At 37.3% G+C, this 22001-nt stretch overlaps 1 protein-coding gene across 2 annotated transcripts; it reads right to left on the minus strand.

Annotated features, from left to right (window-relative positions):
• Positions 1-114: 114 nt before the first annotated feature.
• sun1b (Sad1 and UNC84 domain containing 1b) lies at positions 115-21204 on the minus strand. Of its 2 annotated transcripts, XM_026214468.1 has the most exons (22): positions 20925-21204; positions 20015-20137; positions 18539-18633; positions 11597-11803; positions 9851-10053; positions 8981-9214; positions 7920-8000; positions 6836-6943; positions 6549-6647; positions 6113-6206; positions 5903-5961; positions 4689-4882; positions 4324-4584; positions 3717-3809; positions 3107-3150; positions 2871-3015; positions 2527-2793; positions 2094-2178; positions 1896-2011; positions 1644-1811; positions 1404-1496; positions 115-464 (listed from the first exon to the last, which is right to left on the minus strand). In XM_026214468.1, exons 2-22 carry the CDS (start codon positions 20039-20041, stop codon positions 348-350), a joined length of 2790 nt encoding a protein of 929 aa, XP_026070253.1. In that variant the 5' UTR covers positions 20042-20137; positions 20925-21204; the 3' UTR covers positions 115-347. The 2 variants fall into 2 exon arrangements, with proteins under 2 accessions (XP_026070253.1, XP_026070263.1); XM_026214478.1 differs by lacking the exons at positions 6549-6647; positions 6836-6943.
• Positions 21205-22001: the final 797 nt, after the last annotated feature.

Here is a 22001-nt window from a genome sequence, read left to right on the forward strand (position 1 = left end):
GAAAACCAAACAATGTACACAGAATGAGAGAAGCATGTTCTGTCTGAAGGCACAGATACCTCTACGTGTGAGAGCGCATGGGGCAGGAGCGTAATACAGGGCCCAGCCGTGAGGGCATGAATCAGTGCAAGAACAGGGACTTGGGCAGGAAACGAGTGGGAATCCTTTAGCTTAAACACATTGCTCTTTCCCACTGCGCTCCTTGTAACTCTGTTTCGGCCATCATTCGTATTAAAGTTTTAGAAAGGTAGCTGCAAGCCCAGTTTAGTCCGTGCTGCATTCGAGCAAGTCCGAGCGTTTCCTGTATGTACATAAAGGGTTATATAGTAATGTACAGCGAGGCCTGATCACGGAGTGTGAGGTGCGCCGTGAACTCTGAAGCGATACAGACAGGTGTATTCGGGATGACCCCAGTTCGACAGCACTCGCATCTCAATGATCTGAAAGGCCTTGTCATTCTTCTCCTAGAGAGAGCCAGAGAAAAAAAAGGCAAAATTAAACTTCATCGCAGTTCAATTCCAAAACCATGTAAGCAACATAACTAAAATGAAACTACATTGAAGACTGGTATGGAACATAAAGTGCATGGAAGACTCAAGACTCAATGTATTCCAAAAGATTTTGGCAGTGGCAAGTTGCTAATAACACTTCTTTTTTTCATTTTTTTACTAGCTTGTTGCAATCCATTCTTGGATAGACTTCGCAAAAAAATTATACATGCAATACTGAATTTGGCCAAAAAGTAAACTGTAACTAAGCTAACAACAGTAAGCACCAAGAAACAAATAACACACGAATAATGGGTTAAAAGGTGCATGTTTCATTATATTTAAATATTTTTACAGCTGCTGCCTATCTTTTGAAGCAAATCTTTTTATTTTCAAATTCCATTTTATTTATTACTTTTCCCAAATTGTGTTTTTGTTTTGTTTTTTTGTTATATGCCTTAATTAAATGTTATTAGCCAAAAAGGATGTCTAATTAAGATCATTCATAAAACATTAACAAATGAATAATCTATTAACATTTTAAGAGTACATTTAATAGAGCCCTATTAAAATGTAACAATTCCGAAATTCTGTGTCGTCTTAGAATTTTTCTGAATTCTGTGTTATTACAAATTTACTATCAAAAATACTTATTATATAAAGAATGCATACAGTTTTAACACTTTCCTATAGTTTTCTCAAATGAAATGGTGAGATGCTTGTGAAGAGCTGCTCTGGAGATGATGCACTAATAGTATTCACAGACACTAGTCCATATAGTGATTTCTTGAAATGTACAGCCATTCATCAGAATTTGACCAAATCACGTATCATTCCATGTTATACAGTAAATTAAATTGATGAAAATGACGGTGATTCTGCTCATCCTGCGTATTCCGTATGCACATATTTTACCATAACAGGGAAGATCTGGAGTGATTCTCCATCTTCTTGATAAGTGTAGTCACCGAGCAGTTTCCCTTCCTCTTGGTATTCGTCATCTAACCCCTGCAGACACAGACGGCAAGAATTACATATTGCACAACGTGGGACTATAGACCACTTCTTAACACAAAACTCATTGGGTTAAGCATAAATAGCCATAAATATACGCAAGTACATACTCATACATCAGACATAAGTGCACATTCTTACATAGACAGAGAATCGTCGAGGTGCGCTGCTGATGTTTGCAGAGGGAGAGAGGCTTTTGGGAATATGCTCCAGGCAGAAGGAGGTAGGGATCACTCTTAAAGAGAGCCTGATCACCAGATAACCTTGGGAGCCTTTAAATGCCCAGCAGTTTCCTGGGTACATGTCCGGCTGCAAGGCAGACAGAAATTGACATCACACATCGGGGTCTTCCATTTATTTTTATGTATGATGCTAGTAATTGACAGGTTTTACCTGGATGACGACACGTGGCGACTGCGAGAAGTACCAGAGCGGGATCCCAAACAGACTCATGAGTGCGGTTTTTGTCTCGTAGGTCTCAGAACAGCGTGTGCTCAGGATACTGCCACCTGCGCACACATGGGTCTCACGTAAAAACCTCTTTGCAGGGCCAGTGATGTTCCTATATATGTGTTTTGCAGACGTGCTTACCTCCAGACTCCAGAGCGTAGTCCACCTGTCCGGTGCGATCCTCCGAGTACAGCTTCAGCGCGCGCTGGACGATCAGCTGGACTTGCTGGGAGATAGAGGGCAAACATGAGATTTAAATGGCATTGGCATGTTAACAAATATGGCCCATTAAATTCATTTCAATGATATTCTAATAGATTGGTTGCTTGATGTGTAATGAACTTGACATTTTAGTTTAGATGTGATGTTAGCGTGTCTATTTTAAAAGAGCAACATTTTCCCTTCTGGAGTCAGTAAGATTTATTTAAAGATGTTGTTTATGTTCACCAAGGCTGCACTTATTTGATCAAAAATACAGCAATAACTGTAGATAGTATGAAATACTATTACAACTTAAAATATCTATTTTCCATTTTAATATGTATATATTCCTGTGATGCAAAGCTGGTTGTACCTCCTCTGACATCCCAGCAGCCCCGGCGGTGTTGGCAACGGTCTGAGTAATTGTTTCAGCTGAGAACTGCTGCTGTTGGCTCTCCTGCAGCTGCAGGGACAGATTTCCCAGAATGCTGCGCTCCAGGGTCATGAGGGTCGCAGTGAGGTCAGAAGAGCGCACGTACTGAGATGCCAGCCACGGCAGCAGGGGCTCGGGGATCTCTGCTTCACCTCGGTCTCGACCGTACAACAGCACATACAACTGTTCTTTCACCTGTGCTGACACCTGCGGAACAAATTTGATTTTTATATAAGTTAAAAAAGCAGGACAAATGTATTATGTGCCATTTAAACATTACATACAGTTTCATGTATGGTGTCGAGTTGGTCACATTTTCCTTTGCATCCCATCACCCCTTGCAGGTCTCCTCTGATGCGGCCCAGCTCTGCTTCCAGCCTCTGAACCTCAGAGAGCAAAGCATCATGCTTCTCCTGAGAGACTCCAACACTGCAGTGTGAAACACCAGAGCAAACATTAATACTGAGACAGGAAGTGCCAAAAACGACAGCTTCTGCTGGTGAAGTATGAGCATGTCTACCTGACAGGAGCCTGTACTGGAGTCTGCTGTGTTAGATGGATTTTCTTTGATCGAGAAGAAAATTCAGACAGAATTAGATGAATGAGTAGGATCAATACTTAATTTTTTTTTTTTTTATAAATTAATACTTATAATTAGGCAAGGATGCATTATATTGATCAAAAGTGACAGTATAGACATTAACAGTAATTAAAAAATGCTTCTTTAGCAGTAAATCAGATATTAAACTGATTTCTGAAGGATCATGTGACACTGAAGACTGGAGGAATGATGCTGAAAATCCAGCTGCGCATCACAGATATAAATTGCATTTGAAAATATATTCACATAGAAAACAGTAATTTTAAATTGTAATGATATTTCACAATATTACAGTTTTACTGTATTTTTACTGATCAAGGTAATGCAGCCTTGGTGAGCATGAGACACTAAAATCCTTTGAACAGTAGTGCATGGCATTTTAATTATTTTATATTAACTGTTGCAATTTCATAGTATTTTCTGTGACAATTTAAAGTTTATTCATCTGTAGTGATGAACATCGGCAACTTCTGAGTCTGCAGACATGGGAGAATGATCATGGTCACAAGAGTGAGAGTGTGGGATATACCTCAGTTCTAGAGTTCAGGTTCTTCAGCAGGAGTTCCAGCTCTGCTAGTCGAGCTTCAAGACTCGTCTGATGCTGCACATGCTGTTCCTCAGTCTGGAAGACATCGGGAGATGAAGAAATGATATTATGATAACAAATACAGCAAGTATTTTATTTCATATTTGACAGAGAAGTAAAAATTTTTAGGGAAATATCTTTTAAAAACAAAACTACTAACATTAAAAACAGAACTGTGAAAAATACTTCCATTTTGTTTTTTACTTATTATTTATTAAAAACAAAATATATATATTACAATAACTACATAAAATCTTTGATTTTGTTGTATGATATAAATTTGCAAAAATTCCCAGGTTAAAAAAAATAATAAATAATAAAAATAGTTTATATAGTTTTTCTTTTAAGTCTTAATTTTTTTTTTTTTTTTACATCTAATAATGAAATAATTGTTGAATTATAACATTAAAAGCAGGACACCCACATAACATATTTACTTTTTGGTGTTCCTTTTTGACGTAAACATAAATAAAGATCAAAACAAAGAAAACAACCTAAAAGAGAATATGAAACCTAACAGGTAAAGCATGAGATGAGCACACATTCTGACCTCCGCCCTGCTGACCGCGTCTCTCTCCATCTCTCCCTTAAGCGTGGTGAACCTGGGCTCGAGGAGCTGAGAGACCCACAGGCTGAGACTCTCTCTGTCGGTGCGTGTGTTCATCTGCTCCTGAAGGGACTGAACCAAACCCACGGCCTCCTCGTGCTGCTGCTTGGCTTTCAGCTCCCCCTGCTGGACACTTTCCCACAGCGCCGCAACACGCTGCTCGAGCCGAGCCAAACGCTCGCTGCTAATAGACTCTGATGCAGTCTGAAAGTGTTCAGATTAGAATTCAGTTTTTTTTTTTTTTTTTTTTTTACACATATGATTTGACTCCAGATATCATTCTATAGCGACTGGTCCTGGTTTGTTACCTGTGAGACGACCGGAGGTGGGATGTGTTGTTCTTCAACCAGTGGTTCTTTTGTGAAAGAAGGGAATGCTGGGAAAGAGGGAAGAGAAGGGAGTGGTGGAAGTGATGCGAAAGAGGTGACTGCTGTTTTCAACTCTGTCAAGTTTACAGCCGGAAGGAAGGACAGAGCGAAGGGTGGACCGAGGTACCATAATCCTATAAACAGAGAGAAAGAGAAACTTTAAAAGACAGGATCTCTAAAAATCACTTAGTCTTTAATCAAAGGCTGATATAAGGAGTTTATGGACATTCTGGTACCCAAAAAATAAACAAAATAAAAACCACAAAGACACTTTTCAAAGGGATTTCAGTGCTACACAGTCAAATTCAATCATGGTTGTGATGAGGGAGAAAGAAAGAGAATGTGTGTGTGTGTGTGTGTGTAATCCTGAATACATGTGAAAGTAATTCAAGAGAATAAGAAAACCCATCTGGGTAGAACTACAGTCAGATGACTGCACGACTGTGGCTGTTCATCAGTGCCAGTGGTTTCGTGAAGGAATGTTTGGATCGTTATAACAGTTTCTGTGCCACCAAAATGAATGGCCTGTTTTTAATATAACTGTCTCTGTATATTACACTAATATGAGTATTGGAGTCTATTATATGTAAGTATTTCAAGTGTTTTAACATATATAAATATGTACAATGCTACACTTTTTTTCATAGAACACAACTGGCTTTGTGATTTAAACTAGTTTAAAACCGGATGAAAGCGCTGAAATCAACAAATCTCCATCATTTACCATGGATTTACTGTAGCAACAATAACTGCATCATGGTATTGTGCCAACTATGTGGGATATTTATATCAAATTGTATTATATTATTAATATAGATATGTTTTAAATGTTGGAATATGGAATATTATTACAATAGTTTTTGTAATCAAGCTATAGCGTTTGTGCATTTGTACTAAATGTATTTTTAAGCTACTCTTTTTTTATACAAATCCCTAGAAACAATTTTTTACCATGGTATTTTAGGTGCTGTTTGTGTATGATATTTAACTGGTTTCTACAATTTCAACATAGAAGCCTGCCTTTCAACGTGAAAGAAATAAAGATTTAATATTTATCATAATAATCGATATCAACCAATTAACCATTTTTTTTTTTTTTGCCATATCACCATTTAAATGACTTTTAAATTTCAAATCAGTCTTATTAATCTCACCGAGCAGCAGGAGTAAGGGTAGCAGAAACAGAAGAAGCTTCAGTAGTTTGGTCAGACACCTGAGAGACAGAGAAAATACTCTCAGAAACAACATTTATCATAGGCACACCGGTCACAATATTTGCAAAAAACAATACAAGCACATGATTATAGTGCATTAAAAAAAAGAGCCATTATTTATGTTAAGGACTAAACACTTCAAACTTTTACCTGGTGAGAAGAAAGACGTTGATCAGAGACATGAGCGCGACCAGCTGATACCATCCCGTTCCCAGCCACCAGAAGGCGCCAGTCGCTGCTTTCCCTGTTCGGAGCACATGTGCAAGAGCAGAAGAGGAAGTTACATGGAGTGAAAGTTAGGCCATGTGCAACATGACAGGTTTAAATGATTTAGGGAAGAGAATTATTAGTCAAAGAATCAGAAACAGAGATGGATGGACTCCAACCACCAGAGCTGAAAAGCTAAGAAAGGAAGTGCTGGTTAAAATGATTTGTCTTCTTCAGACAGAAGTCAAGTGGGATCGCTGAGCTTGAAAAATGATCAAATAGATGCAAGAGTCTAATAAGCCAAAAACCACACTGATACGAGAGAAAGGAGAAAGTAAGAGACAGAGACAAGCATGCTGGAGTCTGGATTTATATGGACCTGGAGAACACACTGCCAACCACAGAACGGACTTCAGCTTCTGAGTCACGAATGCACCGGCGGAGCCGAAACCTCGGCACACCCGCAGAAGCCCGTAACCTGAGTGTGTACCATCAAAACAGAACACAATCAGACCACGTCCATTTCAGTTCTTACACAGCGGCAAATTCTTTCAGCTAACGAACGGACAGAAAACAAATATTGTCATGAAAGCTTGTCTCTACTGGCATGAGACACTGAAGTCGATGTCTACTGGGAATGTGAGTGAAGATCTGAAGGTGTATAACCTGTATAAGAAACAAGGGCCCACAAGGCTGCGAATACATGGCGGGTGTAGGAATAGTGTTTGTGCTCCGTGTGCATCTCCATGTGCTGCTTTCCTTTACAGTCATCACCTGAAAATCAGCAGGGGCCACAACATCAGCATCATAAGACACGTGTTTGAGTAAATTCAAAATAATAAACTACTGTTCAAAAGTTCGGGGTCAGTAAAATATACGAATACATTCAGCAAGGATGCATTCAACTGATTTAAAGTGACAGTAAAGCACATTTAGAATCTTACAAAAGACTTTCGTTTCAAATTAATGCTGTTCTTTTGAAGGTCCTATGCAAAGAATCTTGAGAAAATGCTTTAGAGTTTCCACAAAACATTGAGAAGAAGAACAGTTACTTTTAATTATTTTGGGGGTATTTTTGATTAAATAAATGCAGCCTTGATGAGACCCCATTCAAAAACATTGCACCGATCCCAAACTTTTGAAAACGTACAGTAAATTTAAATCTCAATCTATAAAATAATACTTTCAAAATGACTGAAAACCACTGAAAATACAACATACATTATAAAAAGCTTAGTATATAAGGACAGGACGGCTACATAAAATCATCACAAATAGCTCAAGTGTCTGGTAAATTTAGACCGTAGATATGTCTATTGTCCCAGACCTTTCATTTCCCATGTGTCTCTCTGTTTGACAACAGATGAGTGGATCATTTGTCATGCTTAAACTGGGCTGTCATTCAGAATGGGTCAATCACATGCTCTGTTGACCATCAGGCTTAGGTTCTGCCAATAAAATAGCTGTACAAAGACATAATCTGGAGCTCAGCGGTCACAAACATGGAAATCTACTCTAATCGGCATGTGGTTCACTTAATCTAACATGTTTTACCTAACAAAAAGGGATCATTCTTGAAAAACAGCTAAAAAGACCACTTTGAAAGTGACAAAATACAAGTACACTGACAAAATAGACTTCTGTTGATGCTGCTTCAATGATACAAAATGTTAAGACACATAAAAGTCCATGTCCCATGTTCTAATAGTTTTGCACTGAAGGATTGTTTGGGAATCCTGTGTGAACTTACAGAGTGAGCCGTTGAGATTGAGATGGCTGTCTGTGGTCACCAGATCTCGCACGTTCACACTGCCACAGTAGCTGTCATGAGCTGAAACACACACACAGAAAATAAGCACTTGCTCATCTGATATTTGAGCATGCTTTTCACTTTATTTCACAAAAAGCGACTGGGAATTTACATATAAACACAAAGTATTACAACAAAATTACACATAATGCAACTGGAAATATTTCCAAATGGAAAATGGGAGATTATTTTCTTTTACATTTAAGTTGCCGTCCTCATTTGTATACTTCAAATAATCACGGCGAACCAAAAATCAAGATGTTGAACAAATTATTGAAACAAAAACACACAATATGAGGGTTAAAGAAATGACTCGCCCAAAAATGAAAATTTGCTTAAAATGTACTCAGTTTGTTTCTTCATGAGAACAGATTTGGAGTAATGCATCATCATTTCACTTGCTCACCAATGGATCCTCTGCAGTGAATGGGTGCCGTCAGAATGAGAGTCCAAACAGCTGATAAAAACATCACAGTAATCCACACACAGTCCACACCACTCCGGTGCAACAATTAACATCTTGTGAAGGGAAAAACTGTGTATTTGTAAGAAAATAATCCATCGTCAAGGTGTTTTAACTTTACACTATTGCTTCTGAACAAAGTCCATAGACTATACATAATCCATAATAGCTCTTCCTACATACATTTTTTTTAAGTGTTAATGATGGATTTGTTTCTTACAAACCTGCAGCTTTTTTCTTTGCAAAATGTCAATTGATGGCTTGGAGTGGTGGATTACTTGTGGATTATTGTGATGTTTTTATCAGCTGTTTGGACTGATGGCACCCATTCACTGCAGAGGTTCCATTGGTGAGCAAGTGATGCTTAATAATAGTGCATCTCTAACTCTAATTCTCCAAATCTGTTTTGATGAAGCAGCACATTTTTCTTCAGATTTTGTTGATTTGTGTAAACTATCCCGTTAATAAAGTGTTCTGAAATATGGAGAGGCATGAAAATGGAAACGATGTTTGTGAACTGACCCGATCATGTCCTCACCTGTCTTGTCAACACTGTTCAGAGAAGTGGTCATAGTGGCGTCTGCAGCCGTCTGATACGCTGAAGACACAGATGTGGAGTATGGTAAGGAGCATGCCATTTCATCCTCCTTCCCGTCGGCGTGGAACGAGCAGTCTTTGCAGATATAGCCGTTAGCCAGAAAAGTGTGCGCCTCTGTTTTACTGAGGTCTCCATTCTCCAAAAGAGAGCTGTGAGCAGTTCTTCTTCTCCGTGCTGAACAGAACATTAAGAAAATACCAAATACATTAATAAAAAGAGTCAGAGCACACGGTTCACCCTGATGTGATTCACAGAGGACCGACGATAACCCGACCTGATCTTCAGGTCTGAGCAAGAAACAGCGTTATATACTCAGTTAACTTAAACATAACCTTGAGTTTCCTACAAAAACACTCGCTTATGCATAGTCTCATAGTTTCAACAGTCAGGATTAAATAGGCAATAGCTACAGTCTGACATTTGCCAAAAAAGATGCCAATTACATTTGATAATTTGCGAGTTTTCATGAAAGATTACAACAACTGATTAAAGGAGTCGTTCACCCAAAAATGCACTCAACCTCAGGACGTTCACGATGTAGTGGAGTTTGTTTCTTCATCGCAACAGATTTGGAGAAAGATTTTATGAGCTGTTTGGCGGCACCCATTCACTGCAGAGGATCCACTGGTGAGCAAGTGATGTAATGCTTCATTTCTCCAAATCTGTTCTGCTGAAGAAACAAATTCAGCTGCATCCTGGATGACCTGAGGGCAAAGTTTCATTTGGGGCGAACTGCCCTTTTAGGGAAATTAAACAAGGATGGTTTTGACTTCATGTTGACTTTTTGCACACTCGTGAAAGGCCACTGACCCGAGTACGTGTGTATTGTGGAGCTCTGTCTGAGCGTGGACTGATCCAGCAGGCTAGAGATCAGAGATGCATCACTGGCTGTACTGGTGAAACTCAAATCTGACAGGGTCTGGTCGTTCTGAGCAGTCGGGGTCACAATCTGAGACACGCTCTGAGACTCGTACACGGATGAGCCCTGCTGCTGCCTCCTGCTCCGCACAGACCTTTGAGAAAAATACAGTGGGTCAATTACATCTGAAAACGAGTATGCACTTTTAGTAAACCCTACACAAAGCCACGTGTCACTGCCACTAAATTGCAATTTATGTGAAATTGTGCAGTTTTCCCTCATTTGGCACATAAAAATAATAGTAATATTTAAAAAGTAAGGAATATCTTCCTCCGATAGCTTTTGCAAGTGTGAGAGCAATTTGAGTTTGGAAATCCCAGTTCTAATATTCTTATATAAATGATGCTAGGTTTCATAAGGATGCACCATTCAAGATCACATGATCAGACATTTTTGCTTACGGAAGGAATTCAGTTGATCTATATATATACACTTGTAAGATCTCTCGTGCTCACCAAAGCTGCATTGATTTGATCAAAAATACAGTTGAAATAGAATACTGTGAAATAATATCACAATTTAAAGTATATTTAAAGTATATGTTATTTATTCCTGTGATTCAAAGCTGAATTTTCAGCATCAGTGTCACATGGTCCTTCAGAAATCATTATAATATGCTGCTCAAGAAACATTTCTTATTATGAATCCTGAATAAAAGTACTAGTTTCTTAAAAAAAAAAAAACACCATCCACATTGCTTAATTAATATTATTCACTGAAAGACAAAATACTACTTGTAAAAATACTAATATTACTATACTTGCATGCTTGATTTTGTGGCCAATGAATAAGTACTGGCAGGTTAGAGCTGAAGGCTTAATTTCTATCATTTTACGTGGGTTCGGGCCGGGCTCGGGCTTGCGCTCCGGTTTGCGAGGTAAACGAGCGGTCATGTAATGTGTTTCGATTAGGACGAGAAAGATGCGAAAATGAATGCTGAGCAGGTGTAACGGAGGCTTGCCTCTGGTGATTAGGCTACGTTTTGGTTGCACCAGCAACTAAAGCAAACTCTGAGGTGTGGAAAAGTTTTGATCATGCTTATAATAAGAATAATGAGTGAATAATGACGCACCATCAGTGAGCGCAGGAAAAAGCTTTTAAAAAGCTGTCAATCAAAATGTACTTGTCGGGCTCGGGCCTAAACGTGTCGGGCTCGGGTCCTGTCGGGCCTAACTTTTAAGGCCCGATTACAGCTCTATGGCAGGTAAGTTGTACAAACTTGCTTTAAGTCATGTAAAATATGTGCTGCCAGGCTGACTGCACAAACATATCTTTGGGGGAAGTTCCCATTTTTAGCATGTCATTCATTATTCTTCATTCATTTAACTCAAGCACTAGCATGTCAGTCATTACAGGACAACCTCTCTTACTACGATGAGATGCTGACTTTCCCTACTCGTATAGCGATTTAAAAAAATCTATACAGATTTCAATTCAATTAATAATACACTTGAGGTAAAGATATCCACAGTAATGAGATACAGCTTTAAAAGTTGCATTTTCCAATTATGATGAGAGAAACATGCCACTCATCTCACGTAGAAGAGCTGGCACGAGGCTGTGTGGGTTTCTCGATAAGAAGTGATGTTGCACAGTTGGTCTGTTATCTTATACTGCCAGAGAGATGAAGATCTGACCTGCTGACACTGCTGCTGCTGGTGGTGCTGGTCTGCTTGTAGGAGCCGGATTTGTGATTGCCCGTGAGCTCAGTGAGGCTGGTGTCACCGTAAAAACCACTGCTGGTCTGTAGTCTCAAACTACGGCGAGACATTCTGGGCGAGTCGTAGACCGGATTGATTTGGTGCTCCTTCTCAAACTCAAGGGCTGCGGTGGAGTAACTTGAGCTGCGGCGGGGAAACGACATGTAAATTCATATATTAGATCAAGACAGGCTGTACAAACTATTCTTGGTAAAAGCTGAGGATTACAGTTGCTCACATTTACAAGTTAAATCCTCAGACACCTGCAGTGTGAATTCATTTTAATTCAGCACATTTGCATGGAAAACAATACTGGAAGAGAAATTCAAATTTTGAATTTGAATGACCCGGGAACATTCCAAAAAAGAAGGAACATTATGAACTTTTCAAAGGAATGAATATAGGTTAAAGCTCTCTGGGGATATAATTACAGGTGACTAATGTGAGTTATGCACCTGCCCAAAATCGCCCGGCCCTTAAAACTGGGCGTAGCAGCAAGGGAGTTCACAGTAGAGGCCTACGGCAAATCTACAGGCGTCACAGTCCTCCATCAAAGACAAAGAAGAAACTATTGAGAAGATGACAACTCCACACAAACCTGTCTGCCTCAAAAAAATCTGACTTGATTCAAGAAGAAGTTCTTCACTTAAACTCTATTTTATTAATATTACATCATATCAATTTTGGCTAGAGATTAAGCTCTAAATGAATGAATGAGGTATTCAATATGAAATGATTTGCTGGGGATGCTGCATGTCATGTTACCATTACCCACCATCAGAGAATCAAGAACATGTTATTAATTTGTCGTCAAAGTCAAATTTCAAGTAAACAAAGTTTGGGTTTCCCTGCTCTTGGTCAACGCTCTCAAACTCACTGCTAAACAAACTGAAGTGTGCTTTTATAAACATCAGGATAAAGCGGAACATCTTTAATGGCCTCCCAGCTTCTAGATCTAAACATCACTGAACCCTAACAGGAAGTTCATTCACAGTAAATTCATCATAGGAGTTAGTTTATCTGAGGATATTTCATGAACTGCCAGTTAAGCATTAGGCCAACATTTAAGTGAAAATTAATGGCAGGTAATATGCAGCTTTTTGTGTGTTTGAAACTAGCGGCAACCTCCCGCTCTCTCTCGTGAAACCAAACTGTCATTCATCGACTGGCCGCTTGAGGCCCATAGACTCCCCATGTTAAAATGCCCAACTTTACAGCAGAAAAAACATGTTTACAGCCTGGTGCAAAAAATTATTTTGGTCTATATAGCTAATTTTGCCCTTCATGACAACTGTGAGGGGGGTGAATTTTGTTATAACTTATATTAAGCCTTAAAAGTTCTGCATAATTAAGGGCGTGGCCAATTGAGTGACAGGTGGATTGTCGCTTTAACGCCGAAGAACAAAGCCTATAGGTTAGTTTTAGCATCCAGATATGATGTGAATATGGAAACATTTGGATTTGTGCAGAACGAGAGAGGTCGGCTTCAGTTTTGCTTTAAATTAATTTGTTTTGGCTTACAACTTTAGAGGATTTGTTTTGGAGAGAAGGGAACTAAAATAACCTAATTTTGTTTTTGTAATGTTTGTAAATATTTTGCTTTATCTACCGGTGTTTTAGTCTACAATGTTCTCAATGTTAATAATAAAATAATAATAATATATTCAAAATAAAATGTGACGTACGGCCTACTAATTTAGGCAGTTTTTGTCTCTTAAAATGCTTATAGGAGTAGCGTTTTATCCATGCTGCAAACTGCTAATTTTTTATATCTTGAAAAAAATAGGCCTACTGTAATGTCTTTAAAACACTGACAGTATTTTATTTTGTTTAATACATTTGGTCAAGATCTAGAAAAGATGATGCTGTATTGGCTATGAGTAAGCGCAAGATTTTATGCAGCTGACCAATATCATTATCGGTATTGGAGTCGGCCAATAGTTGTTTGTTAACATCTGTATCTAGTTCAAATAGTTTATTCTAGTTTTATAATACTTAGTTTTTTGTAATTTTGCCATTTAACTGCCTCAGTCCCCAAAATAGCAATAATGTTGACATACATGAAAAAAGAATGAAAGAAAACAAGGACAAAAATGCTAACAAGTCCTAAACTTTTGAAGCCAGTATTCAAAAATATTCAGCATTCAGTGTATAAAAGGAAAAAGTTGCTTGTGGATTTTTTTTTTTTTTTTCAATCTGGCTAAATAATCTGAAAAAGGCTAAATCAAACTCGTCATATTACACAGTGAGCAGAAGCCAATGACTGATTAACAAATCAGATCAGAACAGTATAAAACAAAACAACTGAGCTTGGCACAAGTCAAGCGTAACCACCACAGCAACCAGAACACAAAAAAACTGAACTGAGAAACAGAGCAAACATCTTAAAATGATAGTCCCTTAAAGGCAGTGTCTTCCTGTGAGAAATACCCACTGGTCGTGTGCCACATCAGATCAGCCTGAATGAAACACTCCCTTGAAAACCTAAACCTTCACAGAATTACTAGAAGGCCCTTTATCTTCAGCATGCACACGCTCTACACCTCCAGCCCTATGACATCATACATGTTACAGATCAACTCCTGAAGCATCACTTCTTTGCCCATTTACAGCTGGTTTACTAATGTCAAAGGAAATGAAAAGGCATTGTTGCACAAAACTTGCAATAATTGTGTTTTATAAATATACTGAATTAAATATATTTACTCCATCTAAAGAAACAAACAATGAACTTTTGATTGCTTCCACTGTCTTCATCTGTAAGTCGCTTTGGATAAAAGCGTCTGCTAAATGAATAAATGTAAATGTAACTAAAAAATTGAATTCTATTTTTTCCCCTTAAAAATTGTGGTTTAAAAGGCAATAAATTAATAAAACACAAAAAATATCACTGTAAAATTACAATACTTATGGCTGTCTTAATTTATTTTATTTTGAAATGTTAAACAATTGTTAAACCACAAAGTTAATTTTTGATTTTTTTTTCTTTTACTTGGAGAAAAAAAAAACGCCTTTAACTTCTGGTAACATTATATTTTACAATAAGGTGTCATTTATTAACATGAACTAACATGAACTAACAATGAACAATACATTTGTTACAGTACTTATAAATCTTTGTTAATGTTAGATGATGAAAATATAAATTTTTTATTGTTTATTTTTTCATGTTAGTTCACAGTGCATTTATATTAATTTCTATAAAAATTTTTGACAGTCGTTGCACATCAGTATCAGTATGAATGTTGCTTAACACGACAGAGATTTACGCGATTAGCACACTTTTGAGTGCAGACAGCAGGCACAGAAAGGTCAAAGATCGGCCCAGAATCCATCCTCCAAGCGCTGCCATAGAAATCTGATTAGAGAACACCTGGAGCTCTCGGAGAGATTAAGAAGCTCACGGCTCTCCAGTGTCTGAGCTCAGAGGTCAGGGCTTTATTTCAGAGCGCTACTACAGGACCTGAGTGGGGTCAACGTTGATTACTGCATCAGCTGACCCTCTTGACCAACTACTCGCTTCCCACTTACTATCTCAACACTTTAACCCTCTTCCTTCACTTCACTACAATATTGATTATTCTGCTAACATTCACTGTCAGTATCTATGTATATGAATACACTGGTTTTAAAATTGTAATGCAAATAAGCCCATAATTATATTGAAAAGCAATATTATCCAGGTTACACTGTTTTTGTATTAAATACATACATTTAAATATTAAAAACTAAATTTCTAAATTTGACATGTTACAAGTGAATACTGGCCATAATATATAATAACATTATATAATAACTAATAATAGTAATAATACAATTAAATGTATCACTACATAATGAAAGCTGGATTTAACATTTAGTGCACAAAGATATACAGTATTAGAGCAAAAAGTATTGATGTTAATTATGTAAAACATTATTGGTTCTTACATCTTCCAGAAAAAGAGAAAACTACTATCAGAGGGAAAAGGCGTTGTGGTTATTCAAATCCTGAGTTATCACTTCCTTTACAGCTCAGCTAAAGCAGAACAAAAACACTATTAAGTAACTTCAGTGCATTCAACACACACACACACACACACACACACACACACACACACACACACAATCACACAGCTGTCAAACACTCCAGCAGCTGCTGTGTGAGACACTGCAGTGAAACCGACTCAAACTATTCTGGTGCAAGTATTCCCTTCACGCAGGATACATTCCCAACATGCACATCTTCTACAATCCTGCCTAACCTTAGACTAAATCCCTAGACTTCCCAGATGGCCAAATTCAGAAGCAGCTCTATTAAGAAGATTCATATTTCCTGGTGCTTCTGTTGTGTTCTGTCCCAGTTCCACACAGGTTCCTCAGACAAGGCAACACGTCACACACATAATGTGAACACAAATACACAAAACAAGTACAACTCTTGATACACTGCAAACAACTTCATGCAATCAGCCGTCAAACAGAAACTGCACTGACCGTCTGCCAAATGAGAGTAAATACCGCTGTATTTACTCACCGTTTCATCAGTAATTCTACTAGTTACAACATAACGTTAACTTTCAAGTTAAACTGAATTACATTCATCCCTGTTCTGATGTAAGTGAGATGACACGTGAGAAATATTTTTGAAATAAGAGGAGAACAAAAATGAACAATGAGTACAAATATTTAGCCAAAGGCTGCACGACTCAATGAGGAAAGATTAGTAAATAGTAAAATAATAATAATACAAAATTATATATATATATATATATATATATATATATATATATATATATATATAAAAGAACACTAGATTCACTTTTAATAATAATAATAATAATAATAATATTAACAACAAGAATAATTGCTCTCTGTCAAATGATACATGGCCTGATATTGGTAGGATTGTCAGAATCACAATTTTGTAACGGGCTAGTACATCATTAATATTGATTTTTCTGGCCTGCTGTCCCTGAGGCCTTTAGATTCCCCTCTGACTGCATTCATCTTAATTCATCTCAAAAGGGATTCAGTAGTTTTCTCAAAACCTCAATGTGCATGTGTTGCTCTTTGTACGCATGTCTTTCCCTGTCTGACACGCACGAGTATCTCTAATTCGTCACGTCCCTCCGAGTGCCAGCGACAGATGGCTCAACGGTTTATCACTCAATCTTTTTACCACGGTTTCTGCCTGAAGGCCACAGTCGTGCACCTCGCACGGACTCACTCCAGCGCTCAGCCACAGCCAATGAGACCGGAGCGCTCCCAGTAAACATAAACAAGTAAACATTCCTGAGTAAAACACAGATGTTTAGACCAGTCTGAAAAAGGATCCAGACACTATGTTATATAAAATCAAAATCAAAAATATAAAATAACAAATTTAGAATATTAAATAATGCTAAGTAACTAAAAATAAACCAACAAAATTATTTAATATTCTGAATTTGTTATTTTATATTTTTATTTAGATTTTAGTATATGTTTTTTTTTCTTATGGGCATTTGTTATTTTCTATTAGTTATTATTAATTAAAACATTTTTTGTAGCAGGAAATCATTAAATAAAACATAAGGTCAAATACATTTAAATTAAAAACAATGCAGACACGCTTATTTTAATATTATTTAAATTTGATTATTATATATTTTCATCTTTTAATTTTAGTACAGGTTTTAGTGATTTTGTTAGTGGTATTTGTCATTTGTATTATTCTGGAGGCATTTGTCTTTAGTGTTATTATTATTAATATTATTTCATATTTGCATTTCAGTTTTAGTTGTATTAATTCTAGTGCTTCAACTTTAATCTCATTTATGTTCAGTACATACCAAGGCAACTTTTCTAAAGTTTTTTTGAAAGTTTTACGTCTAACATTTTTATTTTACTTTATTTCAATCACTAAACATTATTATTTTCAGTTAAGTTAACTATAATCTATCTATCTATAGTCTAACACTATCCAGGCAACTGAAACCTTAAAATATTTTTGCTATTATTGCTATAAATAAATACAATATAAAATAATAATTAAAAATTAAATAAAAGTAAATAAAGGTTTAGTCAAGAAGTCAGTTTTTAAGTTAAGTGAACTTTTATAAATAAATACTGCTGCTTTCATAGAATGGCAATTACACATTACACAAATCAGCTTTTTATCACTTGAGTTTTGAAATTTATAATGTGTAAGAACCATTCAAACTCAAACTCAGTTCAAACAGCGGTTCCCAAACTTCAGCTCCCATTTCAGATCCACTCAAACTCTTGCTACTCCTGGTTCACGGACCCGAGGCGAGCGCCGGCTCCGACACAACAACCTGCATGATTTCAGTGGAAACGTGGTATCAGCCAGTGCAATGAGTGGGGTACAAATCGTTATCTGCACCAACGTCAATACGTCTGCACTGTTTCTGCTCAGCACACTATTTTCTGCAAACCATCCAACCAAGGGTAATATTACACAAATTCACGTTACCGAGCCATTCGATATGCAGTGTAACTTCATAACTCGCCTGGGGTCAATAACTGTGAAAGCAGAAGCACCACACCTGCACGCCATCATCCAGCCCAAATAATACTCTACTGTACATTTGACTTGAATATAACTGTTGAATAATGATTCAAACACAGATTTTAATGTCTTCCAGTTGGAACTAGTGAAGTTCTTTGTATACAACCACGAGCTCACAAGACTTGAGCAATAAACAGGTTTAACCTGACATGGAAATCCTTAAACAGACTAAATTCAGGATTATTTGCTGAATATCAGAAGTTCGTGAGTGGTTACACAAATCTCTGTATGGTTTACTGGAGGTGAGATGCGTTAGACAGAACAAACGTAGAAAGTGCACTGTGGTTCCACCAGCAAGTGTTTCTTCATTCTCACAGTGATCTCACCTGAGTGAATAGGTATATCCCGTGTTATCTGGAGTACAGTGAGGAGGAGTATACGTGTGCAGAGGGGAAAAATCCATGGTTACTTGCTGAGCACGCTGTGAAGATCAAACCAGATGTGAAGAGCAGACTTCTGAAACTACAGCAACAGCTAACGTGTGATGATGGGTGTGACTTCAGTGTAGAAACATCACAGTCACACCCTTGAAAGCATGCACACACACACACACACACACACACACACACACACACACACACACACACACACACACACACACACAGTCTGCGGTTCAGCCTGCCTCTGGGAGGAATCCCGATCAGCAACAACTTTAGTTTAAAGGTTTAGTCTGATTCAGGTGACTGAACACAAAGCTAGTGGTAACTATAGACAACACCTCTTTCAAAGTAAAAACTGTGCTCTTTAATGTGGAAACACTTCATCTGATATTGCCAATCAAACAGGAAGTGACGGACCACACCTACACCTACAAAAATCACCAACACTGTGTGACTCAGGACAGCGAGAGCACAGAAACTTTAACATGTATTGCATTTACACAGATATAGTTTTCTAGAACTTATCTAGCCAGTCATGATTACTAAAGGAAGACTTTTAACATATTTATAGAAACTGCACTCACAAAACGCAATTCTCAGGCTGTTAAATATCATTTTATAGCTGAGCATTATTAGCTACACTTATATTCACTATAGAATATTTGGTAAGAGTTCATAAAAAAAAAAAAAAAAAAAAAAAAAAAAAAATACAATTAAATAATTAGGTATCATGAACTAAAAAAAAAAAAAGAGAAAAAATGTTCACTTAGAAACTGCTAGTAAATTTCACAATAACAAAGAAACAACAAGAAATAGGTTTAATTAAACTTAATTAAAAATATATTTTATTAACAGTGTAAATATACGCAATGTTTGTACAGTGATTATTAATATTATATTTATGCATTTACCAAGTTTTAAATAAATATATCATAATTAAATAAACATTAATATCAGGCAAGTTTGCACAAAAATGAATCACCGGTGAACAAAAGTATATTTATAAATTAACATTAACCTGAGTATCTTAAGATTGCTCAATAAATGATGTAGGCACAAAGTTGCAGTTGTTAGTTCATGACACCCTGCATTAACTAACAAAATCTAACTTTACTGTAATAAAGTGCTACTTAAATTTCCATGAAACTTTATCATTTTATTCAATCACAAGTTTTGGTTTGTTTAGTCATCTTTAGACTAGCAGAGCTTAAACTAACCTAAAAAAAGGTAAGTGTTTAACTTTCAACTTCAACTAATTATCTATAAGTCCTAAACTCATAATGAAGTTGACATGAAGAATCAGCTGGATCAAAACTGTCCGGACCTTTTCAAAAATGCTGAATCACAATTATCACAATATTCAGATAATAATAACAATACACTGCATTACCCAGAGTCGAATATCATGTTTATTTTGTTTACCTTTCCTCTAAATGCATGCTTCGACATTCTCAAAACCAGAGGAGATCCAGGAAACCACTCTCCAACACCTAAGAGACAGGCTGAACGTCCAGAGAAAATCTTTCCCACCTCTTTTTTTCTGGTCTAAAACGCACGTTTCACAAGCCCAAACAAGCACAGCAATGTATCAGACACAATAGTGTAATAAAACAAGTCAACGGTGGAAAAACAAAAACCATGAGCTCCTTTCTTTTGTGCATAAACACAAGACAAAAAAGTCCTGATTTATGTCTTCTTGATCAGCTGTCAAACCTTCACGCGCACCTGCAGCCTTATCTTTTGTGGAAAAGGTGCATTTGCATTTATAAACAAGATAGACGCACAGCTCTCCAGATTTGACGTGTCTGCTACATTTGGGATTGCAACATTGGCTGCGTCTCAAAAACTAGTGAGCCGCCTAAATAGACAGCACATTTGGGAATCGCAGTCGTTAAAATCGAGCCGTGTATGCTTCTGACAGAACTTTCGATTCGATGCACGAGAAGTAATAACTCGATTTCATTGTTCAGAAGGAGTCTACGATGCTGACTATGTAGGCAGCTCACTAGGGTTTGACACACACAGCCTTGGATTGCTCCACCGTATAAGCGCAGTTATTTTATCTAAACGCGTAAAGGGGTTTCTACGCACTTAACTAGTGTTTACATTTTAAAGTTTGTATAATATATCATATTTCTTACAGAAATAAAGCCCCGGATGAGGGAATGACAGTTAATCCAGGGCCATGTTTTCTGTCAAGAGTTTGGAAAGAAAGGAGCTTCACTGACTGTCCACCAAAGATTGGATTCTAAAATACACTTAAAATATCAATATATCTGTGCATAGGGCTTGAATTAAATCATAAATAACAAGGAAATATCCCAGCACTTGCCAGTTTGACCCTCAGTTTCTATAATCTCTTGTTGTTTTGAACGTAGTCCCGTTCGGAAATGACAATCCGGTTCAAGGATGCGCAAAATCCGCGCCGCATCTCGACGGGAATTTAAAGATGAAACACACAAAAAAACGGAAATAACTGCGCATCCAAACAACAGATCCTAAATCCTCGATCTTCGTGGGAATAGGCAAAAGTTACGAGTTTGACTCAAGATTAGTACAAGGAAAATCCCAAAATGGCTTCCACAACAGAGTAAAGCCAGACGGGATGAAGTCGTCCCTCCTTTTTTCCAGACTCGACTGTCAATCAAGCGACATACTTTAAATCTATTGGTGGAAAAGACGCGAGTCACGCCTCCCCGCTCTACGTCACACAGCCTCGGCGATGAGGATTCAAAAGCGCTCGCCAGTGAAGCTGGGAGCACACGCACTTCAGCCTGCAGCGCGGTGAATACGGGCTTTTGGAGGTAAAATAGGCAGATAATACATGGAAAGAGAGCTTGTTGCTCAGTCTTTACGATTAAATACCAAAATGCAATTTTTAAAAACAACCTGAACCTGACTTAACAGTCTCTGGCAAATCTGTTAACATTTTGCCCTGTCATTTTTCTCTGTTTGCTCATAAAATACACATTAAAAGAAAAATGCAATTCGATTCCTCCAAAAATAACTTAAATAACTTAAACATATTTGCATAGTCTTTTATATTGTAGGCAATTTTAAAATTAAAAAACAACTCATAAAGTAAAAAAATGCAAGGTTTTAATTATAAGTATAACTTGTTTAATATTTATAAAATCCCAGATATCTTTATTTGCCACTGACTCACGTATTGGAAGACTGATTAATGAGATCAATTCATCCAATTTTTCTTTGCCAAACAATTGTGCCAAAGTTTAATAGCAGCCACACACACACACACACACACACACACACACAGAGAGAGAGAGAGAGACAAGAAAAAATAAAATAAACAAAAAAAAAACTGAAAACCACAAGCCTTGCAATATTAGGCAAAGCAATTCCAAAGCTGACTCAAACGGGAACATAATTTTTCTCTAGTTTTGGCACA

Source organism: Carassius auratus, chromosome 3 (genome assembly GCF_003368295.1).
Source record: "Carassius auratus strain Wakin chromosome 3, ASM336829v1, whole genome shotgun sequence".
Taxonomy (NCBI): domain Eukaryota; kingdom Metazoa; phylum Chordata; class Actinopteri; order Cypriniformes; family Cyprinidae; genus Carassius; species Carassius auratus.

Bases quoted from the DNA above. Each gene is read 5' to 3' on its own strand.
- sun1b (XM_026214468.1), bottom strand. From the start codon at position 20,041: ATGTCGAAGCATGCATTTAGAGGAAAG. The intron at 6,648-6,835 runs GTTATACACCTT...GTACACACTCAG, and splicing joins GGCCCTTGTTTCTTATACAG to GTTACGGGCTTCTGCGGGTG. The intron at 4,883-5,902 runs GTGAGATTAATA...CTCTGTTTATAG, and splicing joins ACCCTTACTCCTGCTGCTCG to GATTATGGTACCTCGGTCCA.